This window comes from Sarcophilus harrisii, chromosome 5 (assembly GCF_902635505.1).
Source record: "Sarcophilus harrisii chromosome 5, mSarHar1.11, whole genome shotgun sequence".
NCBI lineage: Eukaryota > Metazoa > Chordata > Mammalia > Dasyuromorphia > Dasyuridae > Sarcophilus > Sarcophilus harrisii.
This window is the reverse complement of record NC_045430.1, coordinates 237,157,173-237,181,675: the sequence shown is the minus strand read 5'-3', so window position 1 is coordinate 237,181,675 and position 24,503 is coordinate 237,157,173. Positions and strand designations below refer to the sequence as shown.

Below are 24,503 nucleotides of genomic sequence, written 5' to 3'. Positions count from 1 at the left end.
CTACAATCAGATACAGGAATAATCATTTCAATTGGACTATTAATATTGCTATTTAAATATTTTATATAGATTTACAGGCTGTGGTTGCAAACAAATGTGTTTCTATCAGTGCTCTCATGAGCCTCTAGCATAATAAAACTATACATAATAGCACAATTTCAGTTTTGCCCAACTAATAATATAAAAATAAGTTAATAAGTAGTAACAAAAATATTTAGCAAATGAATTTTATGCACCTCCATCCCAAATCATAATCAACTTCAAATGGATATGATGTGCTTCATTTTTACTCTCTGAAAACAAAACCTTTAGTTAACTAATTATATCCCCAAGGACCCACAGTTGGGGAATAGCTATGCAGATTGCAGTGCACTCATATAGCGGAATACTCTTCTACAAGGAATACATAAAAAAAAAATAACTATGTTCATTCATTTGGAAAAGACACATATTAAGTAATTAAAAGTAGAGGAAGTAGACTTATGAAAGTGCTTGCAGGATCAAAAAAGTTATAAAAATCTTTTTTGTTCACTGGTTGATGTCTGGACATATATTTTCAGTTTCAGAATTGACTAATACCATACATTTAACAAATAAAAATGAAGAATCTTGGAGCTAGACTTGGTAGAGATTTGGAAGAGTTCTTATTTATTTATGAAATAACTAAAAGTGACATATTACACCATAATTAATTGAATTAAAAGAATCCAATTTATTTTTCAATATGAAATGTGTCATTCATTATTAAACCACATTATTTTTGATTCGTCTTTAGTAAAAAAATTTAAAAAGAATGGCTTAATTGATACTTACAGGCTCTTAAGTATAGTTTAACCTCAGAATATTTTTAATCTATAGATTCAATTAATAAAAAATAATAAAAATTAAGTGATGAGAGCTCACAGTTACAGAGGAGTTCATGCTTTGCAAAATTCTTTCTTCTCAATAACCCCTAAAAGTAGCTAATATTAATATTATCATTCCCACATTCTAAATGAAAGAACCGACATTCAGAGAGCTAATTCAATGACTTGACTAAATTTACCCAGGAAGTAAATATTATCAACACATTTGTAGGAGTCATTAACCCAAAAATACATTTATACCACTAGATCTTTAAAAAACAATGGTATCTAGTTGAAATTGGAATACAGGTCATGTGATTCTAAATTTATTTCTTCACTAGAAAGAATCATGGTCCTGGAGTCAGAAAATCTGCAACCAAAACTGGTCTCTGATGCTAATTACCTATGTGATTTTGGTCAAATCATCTTTCTTCCTTTTTCTTGGTCTCCTCATCTGTAAAATGAGGGAACTGAACTAATTATTATCTGATAGTTCTTCCAACTCTAGATCCTATAATCTTATATTTCAGGGACAAATAGTGGATATTTATTTTCATAGTCTCCCACAGGCCTATGCCAATTAATCATTTAATACATTTTAGCATTTTATTTAGAAATATAAGTCATGTTATTTCTTTCAACTAGAGTATACTGGAAAGTACTAAAATGGAATTTCTTTTAAAATATTTTGCATCAGGCTTTTTCCAAATGGAGTTGTATAGTCTCCCAAGCATGTCTCTGAAAAAAAAGAGAGCAGTCACCAGAACTGAAAAACAGAATTTCACCAAAAATATGATACAACATACTTCATTACTTATTGATAAAGTATAAACTCATATGAATTGAGATTCACTTGGTTTTTAAAAATGCCTAACTTAAACTAAACTTCAACTAAATACCATTGCTCTATAAAGCTCTAGAGGAATAATATATTCTTTTGAGAGTGAACCCTATGAATGTGCTGATAATATCAAAAGCTTTAAAAAATTATCTTGAAACTTCCAGACAGAAAAAATAAAAAAATACATGCTTTGTGCTGAGGTTGTATGGGCTGATGTGTGTATGTTTTAATTTCAACAGAAATTAAACTATACTTGAGACTCTGAAATTCACATTGTCATTATCTTTAACCTCTTAATGAAATAGAAAGTGGGATGGAATGTCTAAAAATGGAGTGGGTTCTCCAAAAATAAAATGAAGTTCATATGAGTATAATGGTTTATCCATTGATTCTGGGAAAAAATTAAAATTCATTTCTGAACTATCAAAAGTGCAAGAAGATATTGCAAGAGAATCAGCTAGGAGGATGACATCTTCATAAACTGTCTTTTATGCTGGAATTTAATGGACAAGCCCTATAATATATCTTATAATTTTTATATAGTTTTATATAGTTGCAGAAGGCAAATTTTTCCATTTGATAATAAATTATAATGATTAAAGAAAAGATGCTTACTTGACTTCCACATAGTCTGCAATACAAACTAGACCTATCGGATCCTCCAAGGAAAAGTTGGCAAAGTTCAATGCAATCTGATGTCCTCTTTCCACTGAGATTGTATAAATGCATTCCGCATTGTTGGGATAGTTACTGGGGAAGTTAGGAGAGTATAGAAAACCAAATTGACTTGTATAGTCTTCTAAGCATGCTATGGAAAGAAAAGAGAAGTCACCGGAATTAAAAAACATAAAGGCACCAAAAATATGACCCATTACTTAAAAATATTTGGATTATAATGGTTAACATTTGTGCATAGTTTTAATATTTAGAAACTAGTAAACATAAATTATATCATTTTATCCTTATAATAGTCCTATGAAGTAGAAAGGACAGATATCCCTCCTCCCACCATTTTATAGATGAGGAAACTGAAATTTTAAAAAGTGTGACATGATCATAAAATTATTAAGTATTGGAGGCAAGATTCAATGTCAGCTGTTTCTTACTCCAAGTCCAATTTCATTGCCACTATCCCATGTTGTGGTGATGATTATTGCTATTTTTCTAATTATTACTATTATAGTCCACATTTTCATCATTTAATAGAAATTAGTCTAGGACAAATTAATATTTTATTTTTTATATTTGATGATCTAAGGATTATTTAACAGGTAGAAAAAAGAATTACATTTTATAATTGAACAAAAGTATTAAGTTGTTAACTTTATCTTCTACAAGTTAATTGAATGCATCTTTAGTAAAACTCAGTACTAAACAGGACAACAGGGATGAAATGCTTCTCTTCTTCTTCCCTCATGATTCTAATAACTTCTACTAGGTTTTTATATTTCAAAAACTTTTCTCATTCAATACAGCTTAGATAGTCTGAGAATTTGATGTGATAACATCATAAAAACATTTAAAATTTGTTATAGGTGTGATAGGTTATTGTAGGTATCACTTTCAGTATAGTTAATTGGTTGAATCCTCAGCCAATAAATTATAATAAGTTAAGATCATTATCATTATTCAGCAATTACTAGGGAGCACTGTTTTTTACTAGAAGATGTAACTTTTAGATAAGTCATGATTCTACCCTCAGGGATGAGACATATATACATATATATTGTGTATATATATATGTATACACACATACACACATAGATACACACATATGATGTAATGAATCATTGGACAATCAGTTAAAAAAAGAATCTAAAAGAAACTGACCAAGGCAATCAGGGAAAACTTACAGGAGGAGGCAGCTTTGAAATGAGCTATAATGATAGGCTAGAAAATAATAATGAATGGAAGATATTTCAGGCAGAGGGAACAGATGATAGGAGATTGATTACATGATATATTTTGGAGATAGAAACTATACTGGTTAGTCTGAATTTAGAATGCAAAGAGAGTAATAATATGCAATAACACTGGAAAGGAAGAATGCTGCCAGATTATGGGAGAAACGGAATGCCAAGAAAAGAAATTTGAGTTTTACTTGAAGAGAAATAGTAAATCAAAGGCAATTTTTGAACAGAGAAGTATCACAATAAGATTAACAGAGAGGATAATCATTCTGACAACAGGAGGGAAGATGAACTTTAAAGGGAAGAGTGGAACTAAGGGAAATTATCGTAATCAACAGTACTATCTTCTTAATCTGGAGCCAAAGCATTTAAATTTAGACTTCTGTATTTGTTTTTCCAATGAGTATGCTGAATTAATTTTTTTAAAGTATTGACTGATTTGATCTCCTTGCCTTCCAAGGAAACTCTTCTCCAACACCACAATTCAAATGTTGATTCTGTGACGTTCAGTTCATACAAATAACCAGAAAACTCTACCTTTGACTATTCAATCTTTGACAGCAAGGCAATGTCCAGATTTGCCGTAGCTTTCCTTCCAAGGAGTTAGTGTCTTTTAATTTTGTGGCTGCAGTCCCCATCTGCAGTCATCTTCGAACCCAAGAATATAAAATCTGACCCTGCTTCCATTTCTTCTCCCTCTATTTGTCAGGAAGTGTTAGGACCAGTTGCCAAGATCTTGGTTTTTTAAGGGTAAGCTTCAAGCCAACTTTTATACACTCCTTTTTCACTCTCATCAAGGGTTTCTTAATTCTTCTTCACTTTCTGACATCAGCGTGGGATTGTCTGCATATCTGAGATTGTTGGCATTTCATTAATTCTGGTTTTTGATTCATCCAGGTTGGCATTTCACAAGATACCCTCAGGAAGTAAGTTAAATAAATAAGGTGACAACATACAACCCTGATGTGCTCATTTTCCCAATCTTAAACTAATCAACTGTTCCATGTTCAATTATAACTGTTGCTTCTTGAATAATATACAGGTTCCTCAGGAAACAAAGAAGATGATCTTTTTGAAGATTTGTCACATTTTGTTGTGATCCACACAGACAAAGGCTTTAGTGTAATTAATGAAGCAAAAGTAGATTTTTTCCTGGAACTTCTTGATTTCTCCATAATCTAGTGAATATTGACAATTTGGTCACTAATTCCCCTATTTCTTCAAAAACTAGCCTGCTCTTCTGGTAATTCCCAGTGTGTATATTTCTAAAACCTTAAGCATAACCTGCTGGCATGTGAAATAAGCTTGATTGTTAATTCTTTAGCATTGTCTTTCTTTAGAACTGGGGCACATGACTGGTATTTTCCAGTCCTGTGGTCACTTTTGTTTTCTAAATTTCCTGACATATTGAGGGCAGCATTTTATCAGCATCATCTTTTAGTATTTTAAATAGCACAGATGAAATTCCATTACCTCCACTAAGCTCATTATTAGCAATGCTTCCTAAGACCCACTTATCTTAATTCTCCAGGATGTACAGTTCTAGTCCAATAATAATACCATCATGGTTATCAGTGAGGTTAAGATCTTCCGTGTCTAATTCTTCTATATATTCTTGCCACTTCTTCATCTCTTCTATTTCTGTTAAGTTCCAACTATTTTTGTCTTTTATCATGTCCATTTTTACATGAAATCTTCCCTTGATAAGTCTAATTTTCTGAAAGAAATCTCTTATCTTTCCCATTCTGTTGTTTTCTTCTATTTCTTTATTTTGTTCACTTAAAAAAACTTCTTATCTCTTCTTGCTATATTCTGGAATTCTGTTTCTAGTTGGATGTAGCTTTCCTTCATTTTCCTTTATCTTTCACCTCCCTTCTTTCCATACCCATTTCTCATCAAGCAGCCATTTTGCTTTCTTCTTTTTCTTTGGGATTTTTTTTTGCTGCCTCCTGTACAACATTGCAAGCCTCTATCCATAGTTGTTCAAGTACTCTATATATCAGATCTAATCCTTTAAATCTCTTTACCACTTCTACTTAATATTCATAAAGGGATGTTATTTAAGTCATACTTATACAGTCTGATGGTTTTTCTTATTTTCTCCAATTTAACTCTGAATTTTACAATAAGAAGCTCATGATCCTAGTCACAGTCAGCTCCATGTATTGTTTTAACTGGCTACAGAGATTCTCTACTTTTTGCTGCATAATATATAATCAATGTGATTCCAGCTTTAAGCATCAGGAAATATCCATGCGTAGAGTTCCCTTTGGGTTGCTGACAAAAGGGTTTGCTATGACCAGTAAATTATTTTGACCAAACTCTATTAGTTTCTGCCCATTTTGCACTCGAAGATCAAACTTGCTTATTATTCCAATTCCTAATTAAGCATTCCAATCTTCTATGATGAATGTGACATTATTTTTTGGTGCTCTCTCTAGAAGATGTTATAGGTCTTCATGGAACTGACTAACTTTGGCTTCTTTGGCATCAGTTGTGTTACTGTGTCACTGAACAGTTTGCCTTGGATTTGAACACGTCTTATTCTATCATTTTTAGATTATAATCTAATACTGCTTTTCTCACACTTTTATTGATTATGATGACTACTCCATGTCTTCTAAAGTATTCTTGCCCCCAGTAGTATATGTAGTAATCAGCTGAATTAAATTTATCTATTCCTGTCCATTTAAGTTCACTGACATCCAAGATAGTGATGTTTAATTTTCTGTCTCTTGTTTGACCATATTCAGCTTACCTTGATTTGTAGATCTTACATTCTAGGTTTCTATACAATGTTGGTCTTTATGCATTGAATTTTCCTTTCAGCACTAGATGTATTCACAGCTGAGCTTCCTTACAGCTCTGGTCCAGCTGCTTCATTAGTACCAGAGGTACAGAGTTTTCCTTCCATTCTTCCCCAGAATTGGACAACCTCTGGAGTAAAGGACCCATATTCTGATTTGTTTTTATCATTCTAATACTGTCTATGAGATTTTCTTGGCAAAATACCACAGCGGTTTGCCATTTCCTTTTCCATTGGATCAACTTTCATCAGAACTCTCCATTATGACCTGTCCATCTTGAGTAACCCTGCATAGTATATATAATTCATGATTTCCTTGAGTGATACAAGCCTCTCTACCATGACAAGGCAGCAAATTCAAAAAGTATATAATACATTATGTTACTGTAACTTATTTATATACACTGTATAGATTACATGTATATATATATATAAAATATACTTCTATACCTTCATGAATTTGCAATTGATTCTCTATTAACAGAAATAATTGCATTATAAAAACACATTTTCAGACATCTCAAATATTATTAACTTAAAATTTTAAATTAAGCCATATTAAAGAAATGTTAGATAGATGTTAGCAAATTTGAGTTATTTAGACTTAGATTTATAGTAATACTAAGCACCTTTGTAAGTCTACTGAACTGCTTGATTTTTGCAATTATAAAAATTAGAAAGTACCCATACACTCTGTATCTAAAGTAAAATCATGTTAAACTAAAGGAAATCATATGGTGAACCTAAAAAGAAATCCAAGTGAATCTTTTTTTTTCTCTTTGTTATCATGGAAATGTGTGTTTGGAGGGAAAAAAGTACAATTCATATTCCAAAATACTATGATATCAAAATGCAACAACAGGAAGGAGGCATTTTTATCAGTATTCCCTTTCCTTTAGTTCTATAGTATTTTAATGGAACATAAAATTCCATGATTACCTTTGCCTTGCTTACAGTATCACACAATAAAATCAGAAATGAAAACTCTCCTCCATTAATTGGTAAGAACAACAAAAGTCTTGGATTCAATGGCTGTGTTTTTGATGATTTTTACAGTATTTTGGTCAGTCTTTAATTAGTTTAAAATTAATATGTTTAGTGAAACTCATTATATGTCAACACTTCAAAGACCTATGGTTTCTTTAATATTCATTCTGCTACTGAAGACTATAAACCTTAGTAATTGGTCTTCGTGAGATACTTCATAAGAGACATCTCTGAAGAAAATTCAACGTCTGGTGGTCAGCCTTGTTTTAATGGTCCTGTCCACACTTAGCCAGGATGGCTTTCAGATGTTATCCACAATCCATCTCTGGGTCCTTACTCAAAGTCTTTCCAGATTAATGGAGTCTTAAAGAACTCATTGTCCCTTCCAAAACAAGAACTATGCATTCAAGGATCTAAAGGAATGTGGTTCAGCTGCAACTTAAATGCATGTTCCATGGTGTGGTTTAATTTCCCAAATACTGATCCAGTAAAGAAAACTAATAGAGCATTTGCAGGATGGGTACACAATTGTCTTGTCACATGATCTTTGTAAAATGTGATAATTTAATATTAGAGTTATAGGATGTTGAGGGGAAGGAGGAGGAACACTAATTTGCTCTGTTTTAAATGGCAAAGTTCAAAGTAAGGAAATGATTTGTGTGGTTTTGAGGGGATTTTTTGGAAAAAGTTTCACTTGGATGAAAACCATCTGAATCCAAAACTAGAATTTTTCCCAAAACAGAGGCACAAAGTTCCAAAAGCCAAGGGGAGAAAGGAAGAAAACTGCCTTAACAGGTTTGGGCATTTTTACTAATGTTAGCTACAATGAAAATCAAGGAACAAAATATCCATTAAAGAAAATATATCTAAATCTGGAGTAAACTGATGTCCTAGGGACTCAGTGTTTGAGTCTTACATGGAGAGCAGTGGCTCCTAGTAAAGCCGCCATTGTTTCTCTTGTTCTAGAAGCTATCAAAGGGTTACAAAATTTTAGAACTGAAAGAAATCACAGGAAGGACCTTAAAGACACATAGTCCAAGTCCCTCAATTCACAGATGAGGTATCTGAGACCCAGAATGACTGTCCGAAGTCTTTCTCCCCAGGTCAATCCTCTTTCCATTAAGCTCTCAGTTATCTTCCTAAATAACCAGCTTGCTCACCTTCCAACTCAATAAACTCCCTCTCACCCACCCCCCCACATACACATACAAGTGCAACTTTTTTTTTTTTTTCTAAAACGATTGGGATTAAATAACTAGCCCAGGGTCACACACAGCTAGGAAGCGTTAAGTGTCTGAGACCAGATTTGAACTTGAGTCTTCCTGACTTCAGGGCTGGTGCTCTATCTATTTGCCACCTAGCTGCCCTACAAGTGCACCTTTCTAATCTTCTTACACTTCATAATTCCCCACATAATTCCTGCTGTATCGTGAACAAAATGCCCTTTGTCCTGATGCTGGACATCTTTACTGACTGCTGCTAGTGACTGGACTCTTCTTTCCAGCCTTATTTCCTTAATCTCCCACTGCCTTTTACTATAATCCCTCACTCTTAACCTGACCACAAGCCTCTATTCTCACCATCTTCACCCTGAAAGAAGTCATAGAACATGCTGACTGCTTACACCCAACTATGGAAGGCTTGGGGGAAAGAGAGGAAGTTTGGAACATTATACTGTTATAAGGTGTTAATTGGGGAAAAATAAAAGGATTATCTGACTATCATATGGGAGGTTAGAAAATAATTTGTCATGTAATCAGTCAAATCTCTCAATTGATACTTTACTGATAAAATCGAGATCCCTTGCTGAGATCTCCTTCTTCTCCTTGTCACAGCAATGTCAAAACCCTTGCTATCATCCACCACTCATTCTTTCCTTTCCTCCAATCTCTGAATATGAGGTGACATATGCATTGATCCCTTTCCCTTTTGTCTTCTGCAAAAGATTACCCCTGAATTCATCTTCCATCTCTAATATTCAATCTTTCCATTAGTTCGCTCTTTTCTTATTTTAATCAAACTGAGATCTATTGAAGACTTTAGCTTAAAAAGACCAAGATTTCCCATTTCATCCAGGGCCATCTCCAGTTGTCTTGATTTATATCTTGCCACTGGACCCAGATGGCTGAGGCTGGAGTCCTTGCACAGCCCTCCCTCACTAAAATCCAATTCACTTGGATATCATGGCATCACATCCCTGACATCATGTGCTCTTAGTGAACAAAGGACAAATTACAACAATAGCAATCTGATTTCAGACGTGTCCAAGAGTCCCTCATCCTTAACAAACCTTCACTGGAGCCTACCATTCCTTCAGGATATACTATATCTCTCTTTATATTTTTAATTCTTAGAAAAAGCTGGATTATCTCTATTATTTCTCCTCTCAGTTACTCTTCAACTTTTTACAATCTTTCTTTTGACCACATAACCTAAATGAAACTCTTCTCTCCAGAGTTATCAATATATGCCAAACAAGATAGTCTTGTTTTTCATCCTATCCTTGATATTTCCATGGCATTCAATCCTGTTGACTCCCCTCTCCTCCTAGATATTCTCTCATCTCTGAGGTTTCTACCTATCTATTTTCCCATTGATTCTTCTCAGTAATCTTTCCTAATTCATCATCCATATCTTGCCTCCTAACTCTGGGTGTCCTCCAAGCCTTTGTCCTGGATCCTCTTCTCTCTCTACTTTTTTTCTCAATAATATCATCAGCTTCTATGGATTTAATTATTACTTCCACATAGAGCCTAGCAAATCTATAAATACAGTCTCTTACCCTGGTTCAGTATTAAATTAGCAATTGCCTAGCAGAGATCTTGAACCAGATGCCCTGAAATAAGTCTGATTCAGCATGTTCAAAACAGAACTCATTATCCACACCCACCCCTAATGTACCCTTCTACCATTCTTCCAATTTAAATCCTAAGTTTATAACTATGACAACACCCTTGATTCTTTGTTCTCCTTTACCTTACAAATTCAAATATTTGCCAAATCTTAACTCTATAATTTCCCAATATGATTTCATTCTTTATTCAGACAGCCACTGGCATACTTACAGACCTCCTCACTTCTTCTCTGAACTAAAATCCAATTCACAGATGCAAGTCAAAATGTCATCCCTGATTTTGGTCTGTTTATTGGTCTTCTTTGAAAATGAAGGATCATTGAACAACAACAACTGAAGATCCTGCCTTAATTCTTTCCTCATTTCAATTCATCCTTCATACAACTGCTAAAGTATTTTTCTACATGTTCAGATCTTACCATGTTATTCCACTACTCAATCAACCTCAATGGTTCCCTATTGTCTCTAGAATATAATGTAATTCCCATTTGGCTTATAAAGTCCTTTACAACCTGACTCCAATCTATCTTTTCAGCTTCAATACACATTATTCACTTTCCTGTACTTTATGATTCAGCCAAACTGAGTTCTTGTCATGCACATGACATTTGCCTTTCATTCCCCTTCATGAAGGGAATGACATTTGAGCTGGGACCTAAGGGATAAGTAGGTTTGCAAAATATGGAATCACAGGATTTATAGTGGAGAGGGATGTTATCTAATATCCCTCGTTTTATAGATGAGAAACTAAGACTTGAGAGTTGATGTAATTTGTACAAAGTCACCCAATGAATAAATAGTAGATATGGGTTTCAAATCCAGGGCCTCTGATCTAGAATTTAGTGCTTTTTCCTTGTTCCACTATCATGTCCTCCACGAGTTCTATTTTCTATTTAAAATGAGATACAAGAAGAAGGCAAATAATTCTGGACCTTGAGACCATCATAAACAGAGATGAGAAGATGAGAATGCAAATAGGGTGTGCTTACCAAACAGTCAATGGTCTTTTTGATTAAATTCTATTGTAAATATAGGAGAATAATGGAAGACAAAGTCAAGAAAATATGACAAAAGGCCAGGAAAAGCCAAGGTAATGAGTTTAGACTTCATTTGAATTGCAATGAGGGGTCATTGAAAATTTCTGAGCCAAGATATACAATAATTAAATTTATACTTCAGGAATACTAACAATACTAAGATAATGTCTGCAGGCCATCTTCCCTATGAGACCCAAGCTAAATTAAAATGTATTTAGGAAATAACTAATAAAGTAAGCTTTAAAAACACAGTAAAACATAGATAATATTGATATGTGACTTTCTAAATCAATTTGCAAGCTAAAAATCCTTGTATGCTCATTTGTATATGAGTTTGACATCACAAATGTATGGGATGAAATGGAACAAGGATGAGATTGAGGATACAGAGAAACCAGTTGACAACTATTGCAATAATGCAGACAAATGGGCCTCAACTAAGGTCATGGTTATGTGAATTAAAAGAGAAGAACAAATCCAGAGATATCACTAAACACTGAAGGAGGAGGAAGGAAGTCATTTCTATTTTTCATTGCACTTTCTTTTTTGATACAACCTCCCTGAAATTCTTCATTGTTTTGGCTGTGATCAAGCTTAGTATAAGTTACATACAGAGTTTGAAAGTTATCAGTAGAGTCTAAAATAGATTTTTTGGATAAAAGATAATAGAGATGAGCAATAAATGATAAAAACATGCCTAAATACAGGTGGCAATTTTCTTACAGTTGGGGGATCAGATATGGAAAGGTGAGAGTTTTAAGGTCAATTTCTCACTAACTATTTTAGCTTAAAATTCAAATTTTATTAAAAGAAGGAAGAGAAAATTAATTCTCTGAAGACAACTCAGGGCACACTCTTCAAGGGTTACTAAACCCATCCTCCCTGATATTGAAACAGCTTGCATTACTTACTTCCCCCAAGCATATATGGCTAAAGAGGCTTTGATGAAACAAATTGTTGGCACAGGAAACTAACAGTACAAGGCTTTGTTTGCCTCTTATGCATCCTAGCAGAGCACAGCAAATTAAATTTGGATGTGTTCCCATAAAAGGATATTCATATGTTGCCATGATGCTTATTACATCAATAAAAAAATTTCAAATCTTGAATGTGTAAACATGGAAATGTTACTGTGCTTTTTCTTTCATCCAACATTGCCAAGAGAGAACTCATATTCCAAAACACTTGGCCCTTTATTTTGGTCCAAGAACATTTCCAAAGAGAAAAAAATCCCCATTTCCTTCATCAGCTATATTCATTTCCCCAAGTTTCACTTCATTCCCCAAGTAATGCTTCAGATCAGGGCTAGCTCTTGGAGGGACTCAATTGGCTGACTTTTTATTTTAACCAATTATAACAAATGAGTTCTATGCATCATGTTCTATGTGTTCCATGAGAACAAGCACAGAGATGTTTTTAGAACATTGCAAAATCTGATTGTCCCCCAAAAAACAATACAGTCCAAAATGTATTTCAGCCTCTGCTCAGCATATTCAAACAAGCTTTTCAGACTTGGGGCCCAACTACTTGGTCTGAGGCTAAGTCACTTAACCCCTATGGGCTTCAATTAGACTAAATGGACCTCCAAAGTCCTTTCCAATTCTAAATCTATGATCCAATGATTCTTTTTGAGAAGAAAAATGTAAAAGTCCCTCCTACATACATACATCACTTCCACCATGACCATCAAGGCTATCTAACCAAAAGTTAACATTTTGGGACTATTAAAATTAGCTACAATGTAGATTATGACTGTATAGTCATTTTATCTTTAATTCTTCCATTTGACAGATCATCAAAGCTAAATATAAATCTACATACTAAAAAGGTTGTGGTGAAAACAAATCTATAGTTAAGAAAGGTATCAATGTACCAGTCTGGATCAGCAGTAAAGCAGGGAACTGGGGAAGTTACTGTCAAGTTGGTTTTATGAAGCATTTTTATTCCTCTGAAGGAATAGAGTATACTAAATTAATTAAATTAAGTAATGCTTTTAAGATGGGAGATGCTAGGGTCCCAAACATGAAAAACATGGACTAGAACAGTAGAAAATTGTGAAACTTCCAGAAAAGATTATCACATATTCTAGAAAATTTCATCAAAGAAGAACAGGTTATAAGCCCTTTTAACAGAAGATTCAGAAACAGAAATCTAGAAATGATCTTGGAGATTATGTAGACCAACTACCTCATTTTATAGCTGAGGAGGAAATTAAAGGGGGTCAAGTAACATGCTCAAAGTCAGGCAGTCTTCTGGAGCTCTGTCAAGCGTTATTCATTCTACTGCTCCTAAACAGGTTCCAAAGCACTTCTCAATTGTTTTTTTCTAAGACTCCTCCTTACCTATTTCTATGTTCAAGGCCATTTTAGCTGTTCTATGTAGTTGGTGCTCCAGCACCACTGGTTGCCCCCCATCCCATGCCTAAAAGGTACTCTTTCCTCATCCCCCCACTTCAGAATCCTCATCTTCCCTCAAGGATCACCTAAGCCTTCCCTGATTGTCTCAATTGCTGCAATTCTTTGCTTCCTCATTCAAATTATTTTGTTCTTCCACTGTTCTATGTGCACGTTGCACTTAACCCTCTCCTGTTAGAATGTAAGTTCCTTGAAGGCAGGATCTGCTTTGATTTTACTTTTTTATTTGTAAAGCTACTGATAAATGTTTATGGAATTGAATTAATAGAAAAAATCCAAATTCATCTCTGTTAAGATTTTATGGGCCAAGTTACAATCTGGATACTTAAATTCAAGAAGGAAAATATTTATATTAACCCTGAGTATTTTGTGTGCTTTAGCAAAAATTATTAGAGGGTGATGGTAGAAAAAGAGGAAGTAGGGAAAGTGAATAGGGCTGTGTGGGCTCTGGCACTGCCTGAATGTTTTCCCATCATGTTGTCTTTATTTTTTTGAATAAACTATAAAACGTCCTAGTTTTGTCATCTATGCAGCAATACTGAGTGGAGGACCACAGCTGCACCAATTTCATTCTCATTTGATACTCTTTAAAGCAGTGATATGGGAGATGGGAGCAGCAGCAAGAAAACTTCACTACAAGTTAGAAGACCCAAAAAATGGAGTCCCGGCTCTACCACTAATTTGTGACTTTCTATTAATCATCTAATCTTTTTTCTTTTAGTTTCCTTGTTTTTATAGGGAAAACACTCAGGCTAATGATTTCCAAAGTCCCTTCAAATCCTAAAATGTTCATTAAAACTATATTATTGTGTAACAAAGTTGGCTAAAAGGGCAAGAGTGGAAGATGGAGGCAGCTACCCATAACTTAGAGCCCATTTCCTTCCCTATAGTCTTCCTGAATTAGAGTTTTTGCTTAAATCTGTCAGGACACAACAAAGTATAATTTTGTGAGTGAAGGAAATCTTTAACATTCTCTGCTTTCCTCTCTAACTTTATCATTCAATATTCAGTCTTCTTTGACTGATCCTTCAGCTGTTTAAACCATGATTCTGAGAAGGGAACTGTTACACACACACATACACACACACACACACACACACACACGGAGGTTAAGAATGCTTGTTCTAAAATAACAGAAATTGTAATGTGAGCATTTAAGAGGTGTCAACACACAGCATATTCTCCATTAAATGATTGTCAGATTAGAAAAGATTAAATGAAATCTGCTATTACAATTAAAAATTTGCTCATGCTTTAAATCAGTTAATTTTTTCAGAATTGGTCTCAGTTATTACCAACTCCTTGGGTTTCCATGCTAACATTTTGTTTGTTAGTGATTTCCTCCCCATTTTCTGATCACATCTTAGTGAATAAAGGTGGCTGAGAAAGACACTTCAAGAGGCAGAATCCCCAAGATAGGGAAGTAAAAGCAATAACCAGAAGCAGAGGTCTTTCTTCCCTCCTGCACACCCCTCAGGAGCTGATGTGAACACTCACCCCATGTTGCCTCAGCTAGGAAAGTAAATAGAACAAAGTGAGGAAACAGATTCTTCTTTCAAACACCGGCAGGAAAGACAAGCAAGAAAAGGCACACCTGTCATGCTGAGGAACTAGAACTACCAACCAGATACCACGATTTTCATTGTTACTCTATTTTAAAGATGCTTGCAGATAGTTTCTACTTGAAACCAAAGACAGGGAAGAAAGAAGGCTGATTGTTCCTTCTTTTGTTTTCCTATTACTAAGATCTGTTTAGATCTAAAAACAGTTAGTAGCAAGAACAACAGCAGAGAAAAAAGTGCAAGAATCTACTCCTTCAGGGAATATTCTCAGGTCTGAAATTTTTCCCTCAGTTGCTGTAGCCCCTTGTTACACACTTCTGTAGCTCCAAGGCTACCCAGAGCCAGTAGGAAATATTTTGGAAATATTTGGAAAGTTTCCTGGCCAATGTAAGTCACAGGTGAGACTTAACTCAGGTCGTCTTGAACAGTTATCTATCTACTACACTGACCTTGAATTCTTAAACTATATTTATTTTGATTTCTGAGTTTCTTTGCTCTTCCCTGTCCCTACAGCCTTGTCCCTTACCACCTACAAATACTTGCAAGATCCCTGTACTCCATCCTATCTCTGTGTCTGGTAGGCCCCTGGCAGCATTAAGGTGCTTAGCCTATGGACAGTGAATTTATTTTTCTAATCTCAGGGTTTCCCTGACCAATCATCCTTCTCAGCTACTCAGCACTTCCAGAAAAGGAGAAAGGGATCTGTATCCTGATGAAGAAGAAGGGCCTATGGTCATGCAAGCCTGCTTCATTCAGGTTCCAAGATCCACTCCTCTGGCAGCTTCTGAGAATGATTTATCTGTGCTTTGTGAATTAGTCAGGCAAAGGCCAACCTGATAGAAGTTAGATAGGCCTAAATTAATAAAAGGACTGAGAGAAAATAGGTTATTTGACAAGTGATCAAAATTACTGGGCTCAACACAGCCAGAAGTGTTAGTCTTAAGAGACAAGTTAACAATTTTGAAGGACCACTATATTTACCACCCAAGGGTTTTTACCATTTGATTATCTTTTTCCCCCTGTTTTCTCCTTTTTTGTTTCTTTCTTGCATTTCTTTTCTTGGCTTTTTGTCCATTCTTCTGCAGAATATTTTAAACATTTATAAATATAGCTTTCTGAAACTATTTCAAAGATGTTATTTCTGACATCTATCTTAGGGTGTTTTCTGATCCTTGCATAATTTCACTGCCTTAAAACTATCATAAAGCTGCCAGTTTTTAAAAATCAGTTTTGATTGGTATGTTGTTACATATGCTTTTATGCTGAACTCAATGGGATTTGTTCCAAAACTGAGAGTTTCTGAGTCAGATTTATAAGAATAAGAGCCATTTCCCAATTGGTAAATGGTCAAAGGATATGAACAGGCAGTTTTCAGAAAAAGAAATATAATTCTTATGAAAAAATGTCCTAAATCATTAATTATTAAAGAGATTAAAATTAAAACAACCTCATTCTCATCAGATTGGCAAAGTTGACAAAATGGGAAATGACAACTGCTAGAGGGGCTATAAGAAAAAAATGTTTAAATTTAAAGGTTAAATTTAAATTTTTAATCTTTTCTTGGTTTGCCTTGAAGCCTATAGATTCCTTCTCAGAATGATGTTGTTTAATGCATAAAATATAATTCAGAGGATTACAAAGGCAATCAATTATATTGAGATATATATATATATATATATATATATATATATATATATATATACCACCATGCCACAATCTAGGTCATCCCCTTCTTTATAAAGGGGTTCTGACCCCAACCTCAACCCATTTTTCACAGCACCATATTGTCTGTTATTGAATGATGAATATTAGTAATGGATTACATATTGACATAATTACCCTTTGAAGCATCAATTGAAGTGTAAGTCACAGAAAAGCCCTCATAAGCTATGTCAGCATCCGTCACTAGCCGCAGCATCAATATGTTGCTGCTGCTCATGATCGATGGGGGAACTGATTTTCCACAATACCTGTTTACCAAAATAAATAAATAAATAAGATATCCAATATCCAATACTGATTTTATATAACTGAATAATTCATGTATTAATAATAGGTTATTTTAATAACGGGATAATTTTAATGAGATTGATCATTCCCCTAAATCTTTAAATAATATCAACAATCTACATTTTCACAGAGCAACAAATTAGGGGCCAAAAATGAAAATCTGAAGTTTGCTTCGTGGTCCATAGATACACATTTTGTGAATGACCAGGCCAAACCAGCTTTTTGTCTGTAGGCCATGTTATCAAAAAGCAGAGCTCGGAAAAGGGAGTCTGTAACTGTCCGGGACTCTGTGGACTATCTCCAATGTATCCTGCATATTCTTCATGCATACATGACTGTTTGCATGATGTCCTTCCCATTGAACTGGGAGACCTTTGAGAGTAGAAACTGGTTTTTCCCATTTTTTGCATTCCCAGGGCTTAGCACAGTGTCCAGCACATTATTATGTTTCTTGGCTTCTATATTTTTCACCAAATTTTATCCAAACTCATAGGCTCCTTACAAAAAGAGAAAATAAAAAACAATCACCTGCCAAGAGTTGTTTTAGTGCCACTGTCAAAGACTTCAAGATAGTCACTGGTGCAATTGTAATGGAAATCCAGATGAAATTTTAGGAATGATAGCCGGATCCGGTAGCCAGTCTGGACTGATATTAACCATGTGCAGTTGACACCATGTGGATAGATGTTTGGATGACCAGGACTGGTAAAACTGCCAGATGGAGCAGTAAGAATTTCCCCACATGCTGTTAAAGTTTAGAAAACATCTTGTCACAAGAAATGGTAAACAAATTTTCAGAATAAAATAACTTGAGTAAACTCGTTAAAAGATCCAACCATAAAGATCTTTCTCTTTTCTGAATATTCACACAAATTAATCCTGGAATTTTGTTAGGGACCATGTACTAGAATTGATATAAGTATTTATTATATTATCCTGGTGCTCTGTCTTCTTGGTCCTTGCCAGAACCATGAAAAGTGTTACAATACTTTCCAGATTTATTCATTCAGTCCAAGCATCAGCAGAAACACACCTGAGAGGCAAAGGGATGAGAGAAGAAAATTCTTACCCAGGTTTGTAGCACTGTACTGAGCTAGGAATCCATAATTTGTAGAAGAGGCACTTTTCCTGAATCTGATATAGACAATATTGTATATGGAAGGTACTAATCCAGGAACATCTAAACCACAATACTTTGTGGTCTGAGAAGGGTCCATACTGAGGCTGTTCCCAATCTAAAGAGGAAAGAAACAAAGAGAGAGATAGAAAGAGGGAGGGAGGGAGGGAGGAGGAGGGAGGGAGGGAGGAGGAAGGAAGGAAGGAAGGAAGGAAGGAAGGAAGGAAGGAAGGAAAGAAGGAAGGAAAGGAAGGAAAGAGGAAGGAAGGAAGGAAGGAAGGAAGGAAGGAAGGAAGGAAGGAAGGAAGGAAGGAAGGAAGGAAGGAAGGAAGGAAGGAAGGAAGGAAAGAAGGAAGGAAGGAAGGAAGGAAGGAAGGAAGGAAGGAAGGAAGGAAGGAAGGAAGGAAGGAAGAAGAGGAAGGAAGGAAGGAAGGAAAGAGGAAGGAAGGAAGGAAGGAAGGAAGGAAGGAAGGAAGGAAGGAAAGAAGAAAGAAAAGAAAGAAGGAAGGAGAGGGAGGGAGAGAGGAAGGAAGGAAGGAAAGAAGAAAACAGGGAGGGAGAGGGGGAGAGAGGAACAAAGGGAGTGGAGGAAGGAAGGAAAGGAGAGAGAGAGAGAGAAAATGGAAAAAACAAAGAGAAAAGGAGAGAAAGAAGGAAAGAAAGAAACAAGGAAGGAGAGAAAGAGAAAATAAAATCAGTCTTTAAGGCTTATTAAATGTTTAGCATTTAGAAACTAAATGTACTGCTTAGAAATAGAAATAGAAATAGTGACTGCAAATTCATAATTATAAACTTTCTTCATTTTCATACTAAAATCTTTGTCAAGATAAGGATTCTTTACAGTAACTTCATTCCTCCTAGTGAGGAATTGCCTTCACTAGGACATCTCAACACTTGCTCTGAAATGCCATCTTGGAGAGATGCCTGGAATCACCAAATACATGTCAGAGGTGACCTTGACCCAAGATCTTCCAACTTCTGTCAGGTCTCTCATGCCTTCATTCCACCACTGTTGCCTGGAGATCAACTTTTATACTTTAATATTTCAAGTATCTGTGATTTCATCAATTTGATTCATATCCACAGCCAATTAAACTCTGACTCTTAAAACAAAGGAAACAAAGGTAAGTGTAGAGAGTTTAAAAATGAAAAGAGGGAGATGAGGAACACAGGAGAAAATGAAAAGGAAAGGAAAGAAAAAATGTGTCTGGTTGAAGATAGCCAGACAGAGACTGTCTGCTTTTTAGAACTGATCTTAAATAATGGTCCCAGACATTTGTTAGCTGTGACCATAACCAAGTCACAACATCTCTGAGACTGTTTTCTCATTGTAAAATGCTGAATCTTGCCCCTCCACTAGACCCCCAGAAGCAGTAAAGAACAAATGAGATCAAACCTGCAAAGCACTTTATAAACTTTAAATCACTATATCAATGACAGCCTTTATTTCTGTTATTGATAATAATTTGCTGGGACATCTTCCTAGCCTTTCCAGAAGTTAAATGGATAAATTATATGGAACTCATTAGCAATATGGTCAGATAAAATGCCTAATTTTTAAGATTACATTGCTTCCTATGTTGATACTTTTATAAAAAACAGTACAAAAGTAATGCTGTGTGAGAGTTTTTTTCTCAAAATATCATTAAAAGCTTTTTCCATGGGAAAAAGGTGACCTATATAACTATCCATGTGCTTATTATAATTATTAATTCTATTTTTTATTCCTAATTGTCTCTTTGCTGAACCTGACTAGAGAACAACACATTCTAATTTAATGAAATGTGATCCTCAGTAGCATCCCCAAAGTTCCCAAACCTCAAGCAAGTTACCTCAAGATAATCAGTGTCACAGTTGGCAGAACTGTCAATCCAAAAATCAGTAAAGTTAAGGATGATGACTTGACCTTGGGGCTGAGTGATTTTCCAGTAACAGGTTTTTTCATGAGGGTAGACATTGGGATAGAATGGTGTGCGAATGGTCCCTTCTCCTGTTAGCTCACCCCCACAAGCTACAAAAAAGAAAAGCGGTATTTAACATTTGGCCAATCACTGCTCTAGTTTCCATTAAACTCTCAAGAATAATATATCTGAAATGTCATCAGAGATTGGAATGGTGGCTTGTGATTGGACATGAAGACCTAGATATACAATTAGCTGCATTTCCTTATGCATAAAATATGGTTATCAAATGATCATATGATAACAAGGTTCTTTGGAGATCTTAAAATTAGGCAAGTTAGAGGTCACAATTCAAGTCATAAGTTTTCTTACCAACTTGGTAAAAGGCCAGGAAACTGGCTTTTTGTACTGAAAGAGCTGACTTAAACCTGATCCAGATGCTATTGGAAATGGAGTATACAGAGACAGGAATCTTGCTGTCACACAATTTTTCAAGTAAAGTTTCATCATCTCGAACCTAAAGAGAAAAAAAAGTCGTTTCTCTTAATATGTATGAGATTCTATTGATATTAAGAACTTTGTTTATAGGAGTAGTAAAGAGAATGACAATTTAAGATTTGGGATATAGACATAATACCATATTTGAAGTCAATCTGTTGTAATGAAAAGCTGACCAGGACTCATTATAACAGCAATGACCAATCAAAGAACAAGCATTTATTAAGTGTATAAGATACAAATACAGAGAAAGAAACAGCTTCTATTCTCAAGAAATTTACATGCTATGGGAGACTCATAAAATAATATTTGAGTATATAAAGAATAACTATAAAAAGGATAAATGCAAATAAACACAAAGTAGATCAATATTAGACAGTGTGAGATGAGGGGACAGCACTAGAAGTAGGAATTTGGGGAAAGATTTACATAGAAAATAATTCTTGTATTGTGGGAAATACACAAATATCTTTGGTATTAAAAATTCTGAGCAGACTCCTTCCTACCTTTTTAGGCTTATTTCATATTACTCTCTTTTATGTGGGGTAGCTATTACACAGCAGAGTGGACATAGTGACTTCCTGAGTTCAAATCTGACCTCAGACATTTTAACTGTGTGACCCTGGGCAAGTGATTTTCCTCAGTTTCTTCATCTGTAAAATGAGCTGGAGAAGGTAATGGCAAACCACTCCAGTACCTTTGCCAAGAAACTTCCATATGTCATAACATGACATCAGACACGACTGAAAAATGACTAAACAACCTTTTCATACACTCTGTGTTCTAGCTAAATTAAACTATCTGCTATTCTCAAAACTTGGAATTTCCTCCTCCATGTCTTTATAAAAAATCTTTTTTTTTTTCTTACAGGATCCCTCCTTACTTTCATCCTAGGAATCCTTATTCATCTTCAAGGAAGAGCTGATGTACTATCCACAATGGGAAGCCTTCCTGGATAGTTCCATTGCTGTTCCTTCCCCTTTATAATCATAAATATATTCATAATATATTTAATAAATAATAATATTAATAATAATGATTAATGTTTAATGTAGTCATAATATGTTGACTTATATTACATTGACTATATTGATTTATCTGTTGTTCTATCCTCCAATAGATTATAAATGCTTTGACTAGTTTTGTTTTGCTTTGTTTTATCTCTTTCTTTGTATTCCCTGAGCCCAATAGAGTGCCTTGCATGAAACAAAAGTTTAATCAAAGTGCTGACTTTAGTATATTACATCTTAGCCATATAACTCTCTCTTCTACATCTGTGTGTTTTTGTAAGTCTTCTTCATTCTCTGTTTTTTTCCTTGTATATTTGTGTCTCATTGAATCTCTTCCTTTGTGAATAGAGTTATCCCTTCCAAATCATGGAGGTTGGGGGGAAAAGGGTCTCCATGATCTGGAAAATCTGTGTAAGATATTTTTGCTCCTCCCTTTGTCCAAAGAAGAAATTTGCATTATTATGGTATTAAAAGACAAAATATGTTGATATTATACAATATTATACATATATTTTATGTATTTTTGAGTTTCTAAATTTTTTCCATGTCATCTGTTGGCTTTCATATATTGTCTGCAGCTTCCACAAAACTCCCCAAAGTTCCCATTTAATTTCTTTGCCAACTCATGACATATTGAAACTATAATAAGGAGAGTTGTGATGTAGAAGGGATAACTCAATAATTGTGTCTTTCTCTCCCATTTTGTTTCTTTATTCTTTATCTTTTTTCTTCCTCTCCTACCATATTTCCTTCACCCTTAACTGAATGTCACATAGGACTATCCACTTTTTTAAAAACTTACATTAATTGAATAAGTTTTGTGTTCCCTTTTTTTAATTGAAAAAGAATGTAATAAAACATTTTTAAAAACTTTTATTCTCTTAAAACGACTAAAATAATTTCTTTTTTACTTATAACTTTCATTTTATTATTTGTATTATTATTTTACTTTTATATTATGTATTCTTATATAACTTTTCTTTAAGTCAATAGTCACTGATGAGGGGGTAAGTGCCTTATGTCTGGTCCACAGAAATAGCTGTAAATAGAATTACCTAGCATCTCAGTCATTATAACATCTCACTAGTGACAATCAATATCACTGAGTCTAATCATCTGAAAGCTACAGATGTTTGTAAATCCTCCAAGACAAAGAATCTGTCTTTTCTGTGTACTCATCAATTATCTAACTGAATTCCAACCTACTTGCTCAGAAGGCATAAGGCAAAGTAGGAATGGGTAAGGATCAACTATTGTTCCTTTCTTTTAAAGCCCAGCTCATCAACTACTCCTGCAGAAGCCTCCACCAACTCTGCTAGCCCATACTGATGGCTCCTTTCTCTGAACTCCTTTATCATTAGATTATTATAACTGTAACATTTAGGATTTAACCCTATGCTATCTTGGGTCTGAATTGCTTCTCATAAATAAATGTTCTCTTGCCAAATAGATTATAGTCTCTTTTGAACAGTTTTGGAAAAGTAGTTGATGGTGAACAAATCTTCCCTGTGTATCCCTTCAGATTTCTTGAGAAGGCCATATGACTATGGAGTCCAGACAGCTGCAGAAGGGGAAGAGACTAGGAAATACTAAAGTCCCTCTCTTTCTCACTTTACGCATTAAAAAATGACAGGAAAGAGGGAAACCGGCCATACAGCATCAGAACTTGATAAAGTGAGGGTGTCTCCTGGGCCTCAGATAATGAAATTCAGGGCCATTAGCAAGCCAAAAAGGCAGCTGCAGCCCAGCTGCTTTAAGAGAAACTTAGAAGCCTCTAGAGCCCTAAAACCTCAAGTTACAATTGATTTTGGCTGCATCTCTCTCACTGTGGGGATGCAATCTTGTTAATGCTGAAAGACTATTCTCCAGAGGCCTCTAATATGGCAATATCTTAACCACAACTCAATGGATCCAACAAAAAATGGAACCTATTGAGGAATAGGCAGAGGAAGTATCTCCCCAAACAGTCCCAGAACACCCTACATTGTCTCACACTCCATTCTTCTCACACAATACCCTTGGCTTTCAGAATCTCCTTCTTGTCTGTCTCGGTAAATACCTGCAGCAAATACACACTATTTCTTAGAAAGACAGACATAACTGTGGTTGCTGACTGGCATTCAATGACATAGTCATCCCTTTTTTTTATTATAAATCTAGAGATGTATGTGACCTAATCAGTTAGTCCAACAGCCTTTATTTTACAAATGAGGAAACAAAAACTAGAGGAGATTTAAACGACATCCCCAAAGTCACTCAGCTAATCTGTGCCAGAATCAGAATTTGAAACCAGGTTCCCTGATTTTCCTTCTTCACTTCAGCTCAAATGCTAGCTTCTCCATGAAGTCTTTCCTAATTTCCCCAGAGGCTGATGTCCACCTTCCAAACCCAACTTGGATTTTGTAATATATATTCTATATATAAAAGCAGCTCTGCTATGACACAACATATGCATTCCCAAAAGGCACTGAACTATGCAAAATTACATAATAAAACTGCACAATTTATGGAGGAAATAGTGTGAGGAGCAAAACACTCGAAATCTTCAGTGACATAAATAAAAAAGAAAAGAATCTGATCAAAATAATAGCACAGTTTTATACATGTTAAATGGCTTAAAAATACATAAATCTTATAAAAACAGTGACCCTTATGTTTGGCCTATAGAGGACTGTATAGAACAGAGGCCCATGTGAAGGGCTGGAGGGGGA

General features: G+C 34.9%; 1 protein-coding gene across 1 annotated transcript in view; it reads right to left on the bottom strand.

The window, feature by feature from the left end:
• CUBN (cubilin) overlaps positions 1–24,503 on the bottom strand; it is a 282,752-nt gene that overhangs the window by 211,927 nt on the left and 46,322 nt on the right. Inside the window, exons 18-23 of the mRNA XM_031939914.1 lie at positions 20,657–20,801; positions 20,216–20,394; positions 18,336–18,501; positions 17,795–18,011; positions 17,096–17,226; positions 2,302–2,494 (exon numbers count right to left, since the gene is read on the bottom strand). Coding sequence (XP_031795774.1) covers positions 2,302–2,494; positions 17,096–17,226; positions 17,795–18,011; positions 18,336–18,501; positions 20,216–20,394; positions 20,657–20,801 — 1,031 coding nt within the window. The remainder of the gene's footprint in view (positions 1–2,301; positions 2,495–17,095; positions 17,227–17,794; positions 18,012–18,335; positions 18,502–20,215; positions 20,395–20,656; positions 20,802–24,503) is intronic.